Source organism: Musa acuminata, chromosome BXJ2-3 (genome assembly GCF_036884655.1).
Source record: "Musa acuminata AAA Group cultivar baxijiao chromosome BXJ2-3, Cavendish_Baxijiao_AAA, whole genome shotgun sequence".
In the NCBI taxonomy this organism is placed as follows: Eukaryota; Viridiplantae; Streptophyta; class Magnoliopsida; order Zingiberales; family Musaceae; genus Musa; species Musa acuminata.
Genome location: NC_088340.1, coordinates 31,678,839 through 31,689,636, shown reverse-complemented (window position 1 = coordinate 31,689,636; position 10,798 = coordinate 31,678,839). Strand labels below are relative to the sequence as shown.

The 10,798-nt window shown below is 39.7% G+C and overlaps 1 protein-coding gene across 1 annotated transcript; it reads left to right on the top strand.

Annotated features, from left to right (window-relative positions):
- The first annotated feature begins 9,461 nt into the window (after positions 1–9,461).
- Positions 9,462–10,412, top strand: LOC135607714 (VQ motif-containing protein 4-like). The gene has a single exon (XM_065099726.1). It carries the CDS (start codon positions 9,601–9,603, stop codon positions 10,264–10,266), a length of 666 nt encoding a protein of 221 aa, XP_064955798.1. The 5' UTR covers positions 9,462–9,600; the 3' UTR covers positions 10,267–10,412.
- Positions 10,413–10,798: the final 386 nt, after the last annotated feature.

Genomic DNA, 10,798 nt, shown 5'->3' with positions numbered 1-10,798 from the left:
TGAGTAGATGAACAGTAGTGAGGAGTGACAGGAAGAGTGCATGTCTATTTATACGCAGGTGAATGAAAGTTAGCAGCTTGGATTAATAGCACTGAACAAGAAAATAAATGGAGTCAGGGAAATGGTTGGTGGGCTGCAGAAGAATGCATTCAAATTTCTTGTAGAAAGGACATGGCTTAGCAGAGATTTATATCCGATCCATTTCAGATGGTTGCCTCCCTCACAATCTGGACAATAACATCTATCTAATTCTTTATCAGCTGCCTAATTTGTTCACTCTTGTAACATTGTTCATTACTACAGTTTGGATGCAACTGTGTCCTTCAGGGTCTTAAATGCCAACACAAAGGGGCTCACTTGTTCTATGCTTCATATTTATGAGCATAACACATGCAGCACCACATCCTTGAGAGGATTGTTTTCAGGGTTGTAGCAGAGAGAGAGAGAGACTAGTAAATTGAAACACTATCCTAAAACATGATATAGCATCTAACTAATATATGTTATCATTGCATTAGAACTAATTTAGTCCAACATCATTTGTAGGAGAAGAATTAGCTTCTTATACTATTAATCCTTCAGCTATGGGGTAACTGCAGTGGGTAGAGTTCAAAGATGATGCCATGAGGACAGTTTGAATTGTAGGTCTGAGTGCGAACAATGACTTTGGGGCATAAATGCCAAGTATTTGTTTCTTCTCCTGCTTTTGTTTTATTAGAAAAAGTCATGTGTTGTCTAGAAATCACAGATTTTTTGTTTTGTTCTGGAGAAACAATACCATCATGTCTAGAATGATGTCTCCTGTGGGCAATTACCAGTTGATGTTTCTAATTTAAGGATTTTTGTATATGTTCATTTTTCTCTTTTCTAAATTACATGTTATTTTATTTCTTTTGAAGTTTGTGTTTGATTAGAGCGTATGAGGATGAAAACTGATCGTGTTACACAGTTATGATTATAATATCTTTCTATAACATTTTTAGTATTAGAAAAAAATGCTCAATACCATAAGAATGTTCATCTACCGATTCTCTCAACGAATACTCAACTAAAGAGACTCTACCTCTAACCTATAGTATTTTTACCAAATGGAGATAAAAATCATTCTATCAATATATCAATGTATATACCTCAACATATACACTGGTGGAATATTGGTCCCTCACTGAGGTATTCTTAAGTCTCACTCAGTATGTGTAGATGCTAACAGGTTTGATAAAAGATCGTGCTCCACTTTTGCCCTAGTTGACCCAATAGGTGGTGCCACCAACTTAACTATAATCCGTAGGTCCACTACCATTAACACTTGTTAAGATTCCTCGACCTGATGCAATGTTAATATTTCAAAAGTACCCGAGGCCTATTAAATCGTCAATTGAAGGGATGCTTCGGTCCTCAATCGTGAAATTCAACAAATCATATCACCCTCAGTTTACCTAGCTTGAATTCAAGGCTTAAGCAGCAAACTCGATGGAGGACTCTATATGGATTTAACTATGATAGATGGACTGACGTTTGCAGGAGATACAATGAGAGCTTTAATTATAAAAAAGGGAAGTGCTGATTGACCGCATCACCCTCAATCTATCTTACCTGAATCTGAGGCCCAAGCAGCAAAGTCAATAGAGGACTCCCTAGTATCTAACTATGATAGATAGATTGATGTTCGGACGAAATGTGATGAGAGCTTTAATAATAAAAAAGAGAAGCATTGATTGACCCCACCTTGGGTTGATCATCGTTCACCCAAAAAATCTAAGAGGAATGGATTCTAATGAGTTTCTTTCTCCTATCATTGGAGGTGTTCAATGGTAGTGTTGATCCGATATAGCATATTATAACTTTGTATATGGTATATCGGATGTCATAATATATTATACCTTCTCAATCATATTAGGAGGTCTAACACAAGAATGATATGCTCGCTTGAAGCTATTTTTCATTTGTTCTTTCTCCCAACTAACGTACAAATTTTACTTCCTCAAGAATGTATATCCTTAGCCCTCAATGGCAACATTTCTTAGACTAAATTAGGGGGAGAAAGAAATACTCACAGTCTTTATCACTCGATTCGCCAATGAAAATCGAGGCATAGTAGACACTCATCTATTACTTATAATACAGATCTTTATAATAGGGCACAATCTCTCTTGTCTCTTTTGGTTATTGATAAAAAAACTATCAACGATTATACTCGAGACACTTCAAAGAGTTAATCAATATACTATCGTTGAAGCAATGATCTTAAGCAAGCATGAGAAATTACGAAAGAAGCCAAAGCAACAGTAGCTATAATCAACCCCAACTTTGAGCTCACCATAATGGAGGTGAAATGAACGTCCTAAGTTATCTCACCTAGAGTTTAAGCTGACCCTCCTAAATATAAATAGAATTAATTTTTTTCTACAAATAAAAGATAAGAGGCTCTTTGGGGACCCTCATCCAACGAAGACCTTGTTGACGAAAAAAAAGACAAGTCCAAATACTATTAGTTCTACCAAAATTATGGCTATGATACTAAAGATTGCTATGACTTGAAAGAGCAAATTGAAGAACTAATATATTCGGAGCATCTTATGTGGTTCATTTGCAAGCACCGAGAACTCACACCTTATCCTTAAGGGCTAATGGAGAAATATATTGATGTCATCATTGATAGACCCACCTCGAGGGGAGGGGGGAGATGAGCGAAAAGCTCCTTAGCTTATAAAGCTTATATTTAAGCTACCACTAAAAAATGTCTAAGGATGGAGGGTAACATGAAAATAACCTTCAAGCGATAAGAGGTAGAGTGTCTCGACCCAAATCATATTGATGCCTTGGTGGTCTTTGTGAGAATAATTAATACTTGGGTAAGAGGGTCATGATTGACATAGATTGCTCTATTGATATCCTCTACTTTGATGCTTTTTGAAAACTTAAGATGTCAACTAACGATCTTACCTCAATGACTTTTTCATTGTCAGGGTTCACTGGTAACTCCATCTAGCCTCTAAAGACTGTAAACATGCACATTATATTCGACAATGAGCTTTACTCCAAAACAATATTAGCTAAGTTTATAGTAATGAATATCCTCTTGACATACAACACAATCATAAGTCGGCCAACATTGAATAGACTAAGAGTGATGGTGTTGACTTATCATATATGATAAAATTCCTAAGGAGAGTTGAGATTAAAGAGCTAAAAAGTAATTTAAGGGAGTCATACTAATGCTACCTAATGGTAGTCTCTCTACCAAAGAAAGCTCGACCTGAGACTTATCCAAGTTTATCCCCACATCTTAAGCCAATGGAGTACCAATCGAGTTGCCTTTAGACAAAGCTCAACCCAACCAAACTATCAAGGTCAAGGGGACCCTTCCCAAGAAGAAGCATATGTAGCTTATCAATTTCCCAAGAGATATGTCAGGAATCGATCCCAACATAGCTCAATTTCACTTGAACAATTTTTCTGAGATGTGACTAGTAAAGCAAAAGCCTCATAAGTTTGTGCTTGACCACCAACAAACAATAAGTGAGGAGGTAAATAAGTTGTTAGGAGCAAGGTTTAATCTCGATATGTAGTACCCCCAACAGCTCACCAACGTTATACATATTAAATAATCTAATAGAAACTAGTGGATATATGTTGACTATATTGATCTCAATAAAGCATGCCCAAAGGATAATTATCTCATTTCTTAGATTGATTAGTTGATGGATGCTACCTTGAGTCATGAGCTTCTCACCTTTATAGATACATTCTTAGGGTATAACAAAATAAAAAGGTGCTGGAGGATCAATAATATACTTTATTTATCATAGATTGAGGCATATATTGCTACTGAGTAATGCCCTTCGGGTATAAAAATACAAGAGCAATATATCAAAAGATAATAAATAAAATATTCAAGCATAAGATTGGGAGGAATATTGAAGTTTATATAGATGACATGATAGTAAAAAGTAAGATGATTGACTCGCATAGTTGACCGAGACATTTCAAGTTATGAAAAAGTTTAATATACATCTCAATTCAACCAAATGCATCTTCAAAGTTAACTTAGGGAAATTCCTCAATTTCATTATCCATCAAAGAGAAATAGATATAAAACTTGAGAGAGAACGAGTCATTTTAGAGATGCATCCATCTCGGTCAATAAAGAAGGTTCAATAGTCAACGGGTCGACTTATGGCACTTAGTCAATTCTTATCCTGATCCGATAGTAGGTGTTTACCTTTCTTTCGGGAATTGAAGGACCTAAAGGGTTTCCTTTGGATCAAGGAGTGCCAAAATACATTTAAGAAGCTGAAGGATTACCTTACCAAGTTGTTGTAGCTCACTTCCTCTACCTTGGGCGAGATTCTAAGCGAGCTTACTTCAAGTTCAAAATCTCTAACAACAAAATTGAATATGAGACACTTCGAAGCTTTGGCTTGCTTGAGAGTTTCAAATTCAAGATTTGATAGTGTTCGATAACTCACAGTTAATTGTGAATCAAATAAAGGGGAACTATGAGGCCTGAGATATAACCATGATAATATATCTTGTCAAAGTTTATAAACTAATCTCAGTTTCTCTAGACTTAATGTGTTGTAGGTTCCCTATGAACATAATACCCAAGTAAATGTACTTGCTAGGTTAGCTTTGACTCAAGATGTGAAAGATGGTCGATCACTAATCGAGATGCTTTCAGCTTAAACTATAGACATGCATGGCATGGCTACGATCGGGGAAGAGCCAAGCTTGATATACAAAATCCATGAACACTTTCCAGTGATCCCATGTTGGCATCAAGAGTCAAGCAGCATCAAGCATAGTATTGCCCAATTAATTACTTGCATTGTAAGTTTTTTAATTAATCATTTCTTATATGTCTAACACCTTGGGAGGTCGGGAGGGTGCTAGTCGAGGTGTATGAGGGTATATACATGGAGCATATTAGTGTATGAACTATCATTTTCAAGATACTTCAGTAAGGTATCTACTAGCTGACGCTGTGCAAGGATGTGATAGCCTATGCCTAAAAATGCGATATGTGCTCAAGGTATGTATGGATATAACATCAACTGATAATCCCTTCGAGTCTAATCAATTATGGGTAGCCCTTCACTTAGTAAAGCATGGACATCCTCAAGCCCTTTCCACTATCCTCAAGCTAGTAAAAGTTTTTTATCATTGTAGTTGACTATTTTATAAAATAAGTGGAAGCTAAGCCACTGGCATCGATCGCTGAGAAGCAAGTCAAAGAATTCATATAGAAGAATATCATCACCCGCTTTAGATGGAGATCAAATCGATAGCTCATTCTCATACTAATAGTCTTGTCAATGTCACTAATCGAGCCATTCTCGAAGGGTTAAAAAAGAGGATTATAGAGAAAAAGACACTTGGGTAGATGAGATACCGAGTATCTTGTGGCTCTCTTGGATGACACCTAAAATTAGATTAAGAGTCACCATTCAACCTAGCCTTTAGTACCAAAGCTGTCTTGTCATATGAGATAGTCTTTTGAATATCTCGGGTTCGAGAATTTTGATGAGAAAATCTTCGAAGAAGGACTTTGGGCTAGACTCAACCTAATCAATGTGGTTAGAGTAGATGACACTTAAGGGTACTAAGATATAAAAAAGTGATAGCCAAGCTTTATAACCAAAGTGTTTACCCATGTGGAGTCATATTAGGAGACTTGATGCTTTGAAAAGCTAAAGCCAATGACCTAATTAGATCTTAAAGTAAGTTAGCATTAAACTAAAGAAGACCTTATCCAGTCATCAAAGTCGTCTTAGACGGAACCTATCACTTCAAAATGAGAGGGGATAGTTATGTAAGAACATAGTATATTGTAAACTTCAAGAAATTCTACTCTTAAGGCATCTCTCTGGGTTGGGGTGATTATGTCCTAAGCATAATGCTTTAGTTTACTATGTCTTTGGCACTAATTGTTAGAAAAAAAGAGGGATATTCTCAAAGTGCATGTGTTGTAAGTCAAGAAAAGAAAATTTCATTACTTTAAAAAAACTACATCAACTCGACCACACTGATATATTCAAAATAAGACATTGACCCACCAAAGTACAAAACTGATTAAGTGGACAAGCCCAGCGATGCAATAAAGTAAAGACAAAAAAACTAAGTTAGGTAGATAGACTCGATAAGTTAGAGAAGGCCAACATAATATGACAAGGGACTAAGCATTATGGTGAGGTGGCAAGTTGAGATTATTGTTAAAGAACACTTGAGTAGTTATCGGAACATTCTGGTCTTTGGGGTACTCGACGAATAGATCTTCCTCAATCTTTACCTCGGGGTACCTTATCTTGAAATGAGCTTAGGTGATATAGTATTTGTATTGATACAAGATGACCATCGGTCTCTCTAGACCCTTCCTGAACTCGATGCTGGCCTTGTAGTCAATGAATATCTCATTCCATTACCTTGGTATCATGATTTTCTCAGCCTCTAATGTCTCCCTCAAAGCCCTGCTCCTACTTTAAATTTGCTCATTTAAGGTGACCAATTGCTCAGGCATACTCATGACCTGCTAGTTGGCTGCAGCAACTTACCAAGTAAGCTCAGAGTTGTAGGTTCTCATTGAATCCAGCTCTCAAGTAAGTCATAGTAGCTCATCCTTCATGTTGCGATTATTGATCTTGACCATCTTCAACAATTCAGCGTGATCAACAAAATATTGCTCGACATACTCTAATTGGCTCCCCAACTCAACTCCCTAAGCCGCTACTTCGGTAATAAGTGTTGTGTCTCCCCTCTCCCTCTTTAGCTTATCTACCTCCTAATGAAGATTATTGATCATAAGAAACTAATGATTAATAACGAAACCAGCATTTTGTATGCGATCGAGAAGGGTCATGACAAAATGATGATGCTACAAGTTAAAAACAAAGAGGTTAACCATGATATATCAACAAAGAACTAAGGGGCAACCCAAGATCTATGATTTAACTTATCAGCACTTCATTATGGTAGCCCATGTTGAGAAAAACCTTTGAAAGAGAATGATAAATCTATTTGGTAATCCCGGAACAGAAGGACCCTTGACAATATTACTCTGTGACTCCAACATTGCTTCATATTTTTTATTCTTCTTGCAAGTCCTTGTATCTTGGTTATAATAATATATCTAGAATAGGGTCTACTTTGAACAAGTCAAATATTGGCTTTTGTCTCTCTCATTTTCTTCCTGAGGATGACCTTCAAAGACCTTTGAAAACATTAGCATCTCGAGGTCGAGAGGCACCTCAATCGACTTCTCTTTAGAAGTTTGTTTCACCTCAGAGTCTTTAACCTATCGAGGATGGGTCTTTTTTTTTTTTGATTTTTTTCTTCTTTTATGAACTATGATCGATGATGAAAGGACAATCAAAACAAGTTAAGATTGAATTATATTATTAAATTATATTATTAGTGAAAGAATAGTTGAATTGAGTGAGTTCCAAATTATTTCACGGCTTTTCACAAAATTATATAATTAGATTCTAACATTTGTCTGCATTATTATAGTGTGTAAAATTAAAGTGGAGCAAAGAAAGCATAATAAACAGAGACAGCTGAACATTAGAAGGCAACACCCACCCCCCTATACTGTGTCCCAGGAGCCACTAGAAGTCTGCAAGAAGCCATTACTCACCATCTTACCACCTCAATATTATTGTTGTGGAGATAAATTTGTAGGGTTTCTTTCCTTTTTGTTGTTCCGGATAAAGTGAGGAAACAAAGTTATAGTCTCATATCACACGAATGTGTGAGGATAATTTAATTGTTGTAGAGTACTTGAGTAGCTTGTATTTAATCCTGTTGGACCACTGGTTCCTGCTCATTAAATTAATGAATCATTTATTTCATCGGGTAGAATTATGATGAATGATTACCATATACAAGTGAAAAAAAGGACTACCTAAACCCATGGAAGGGGGGAGAAGTTGGTCAACATGAGCTGGCCATAACATCAGGTCCCCTTCCTTCAGCTTCATCGACAACATGATCCATCAACCTTGAATGCTGAATCTGCATGGACAAGTGACTCACTACATCATTGACCCAATTTGTCCCACACTTGAGATGGCAATTGATCTGAGGAGCCCAACATAAAAGAACTTGTTTTCCAACCAAACACACCTCTCTCTCTCTCTCTCTCTCTCTCTCTCATTGTTCTTCTTCCTGCAGCTGGATCTAATTTAGTTGATTCTTGTAGTGGTTAAAGGGACAGAAATGGTGTGTGTGTGAGAGAGAGAGAGAGAGAGATCATCATCATTTTACTGCATGAAATATGAGTCAAATGTCTGCCAAATCCATCTTTCCACATCTCAATGAGGACCACATCCCTCAACCATGAACATGGCTGTCTACTTCATAATTAAAGCTAAGTTGATTACAACACCTACAAGTCCATCCATTATTTGTACTTGTTGGTCAAGTGTTGATCTTTCAAGGAAAATCCATTTAGAAAATAATTTCCCTAATTTTTCTTTGCTTCATCTTTTTCCATCTCTGCTTTATGTTTTTAGACAGAGAAAAAGAGAGGGAGAGAGACCTAATCAGCAGCCTGTTCTTTGTAATTTAAGATATGATCGTTCACAATAGTCATTTAGATCACCATCTACTTGTGGAATGTAGACGACTGCACTCACTTGTTGTGCTATTCTCTGCAAGGGAAGGAGAGGGACTTCCATTGATCCAACTACTGAGGCTCCAAGATTCTGTCATGGCATTCATGATCAAGCCAAACTCCAGCTTGATTTGGGAGTCTTTTCTCCTTCCCTGGCTGCCTCATCCTCTCTTCCCTGTGACATTTCCTTGCTTGTGAATTGGATGAGGAGGGTAAAACTTCCCTTGACATGCATAATAACAGCAGCTACTTGCCAGTCAAATCCTGCAAGTCTTTGATCATGTCATCTGCCACTTCACACAAATGTCCATTGATGGATGCCTTTATATTGCCACTGACAGGTCTCGCATGGTGGTGGTCCATCTGCATCTGCTCTGACTTGAACTAGTGAGACATTGATGCTCCCTTTCGCTCGCCTCTCGGCAGTAATTCAAAGATCCATCCAAGGAGAGTGCTGTAGTTACCCTGCCGTTGACAAGCTAATCTTCTTCCAGTTCGAGATCCACATGATCGTTGTTTGGACCAACTCATAAGACAAAAGAAACAGGGGAGAGGGAAAGGAGTAGCAGTGGCCCCAACCATGGCAGAAGCCACTGTGTGCCTTCGAAGCAGCTTCAGTGATCAGCTCAGCTCAGCTCTTGAAGTCAAAGCAGCTCGAGCTTTTCCTGAATTGGTCAACATACGGAGCACCATATTTCTGTGCCATGGCAATTTGCCCGTGATACATTTGCACACAGAGCGAGCGAGAGAGAGAGAGAGAGAGAGAGAGAGTTCCATTTCAACACAGCCTACCCAACTCCAAGTCTACACAGTCTCGGCTCCTTCGGTCATTCCCTCTCGTCACCCAAATCCAAATCCAACGCCAACAAACACCAACACAATCTCTACTTTTAATCCCTCCTCTTCTCACTCTCATCCAGATTGCCACACCACACTGCACCCGTCAGCAAAAGATTAGATTTTTCTTCTTCCATAGGCACATCCATCAAATGGAGCTGAAATCTCCTGATCCTTCCTCCCCCAACTCCACCTCCAGCAGCAGCAGCAGCAATGGAGTGGCCACTGCAGCAGCCCCTTCATCCGCACCTCTCACTCCCAAGTCCATACCCAGATCCATCGACGCCAATCCTTCCCCCACCACCTTCGTCCAGGCCGACGCCGGTTCCTTCAAACAGGTAGTCCAGATGCTGACGGGCTCCGTCGAGACCACCGCCAAGCACGTGGGCGGCACCGTGGCGTCGCCCACAAGGAGCGGGATCCCGCCCGCCGCTAAGGCCACCGGCCCCAAGAAGCCGGCTTTCAAGCTCTACGAGCGCCGCGGCAGCCTCAAGAACCTCAAGATGATATGTTCTGACCCGAACTCGCCGTTGGGCAGGGCCGCCTTCCCCCCCCGGAGGCAGCCGGAGATCCTCTCCCCGAGCACGCTGGACCTGCCGTCGTTGACCCTTAGCCCGGTCACGCCGCTGATCCCTGATCCTTTCAACCATTCGGCGGCCGCAGCGGCAGCGTCGTCGGCGGAGGACCGGGCGATCGCCGAGAAGGGGTTCTACCTCCACCCTTCGCCGAGGACCACGACAGGGGCCGCGGAGCCGCCAAGGCTGCTGCCGCTCTTCCCGGTGACATCGCCAAGGATGCCGTCCGCATCTTCCACCTGAGATGGCTCAATTGTACACCTCGGGCGCTCTACCACCAAGCAAACCAAATCAACGAAGCATGGACGAACCATCTCCGTTATGTTCCCCTTCAGTCTTACTTGTCTCTGCGTGGTCTCTCCTTCATCAAGATCATCTTTTTCTATCCATTTCTTGGCTATCTGATGCTCCTTAGTCGACGACTGCGAAAATTCTCTTCCCTGGCGCATACTGCGATTGATTTGTGTCAGATTTTTCCTTAGTAGATTACTGTTTCTCCAGAAACCACGTGGAGATCATCCCATGCAAGATCCAAGAAAGCAAAAGCTAGCTGCTTTGGACTTCCACTTGCCGATGAGCAACACAAACAAGACGCAAATGATTGGTTCCTTCGATTCACGACTTGTGTGAGCCATGTCCAAACTCTAAATAATGAATGCTATACGGTGTTTGCGAGAGTCACAGAGACCGTGAGGTGAGAGCAGAGGCGCCTAGAATTGCATCATGATATATATATATATATATATATATATAATGAGAACAAAAACAGTGTTCC

What these genes read in the sequence shown, in the direction of transcription:
- LOC135607714 (XM_065099726.1), top strand. Translation starts at nt 9,601, where the DNA reads ATGGAGCTGAAATCTCCTGATCCTTCCTCCCCCAACTCCACCTCCAGC.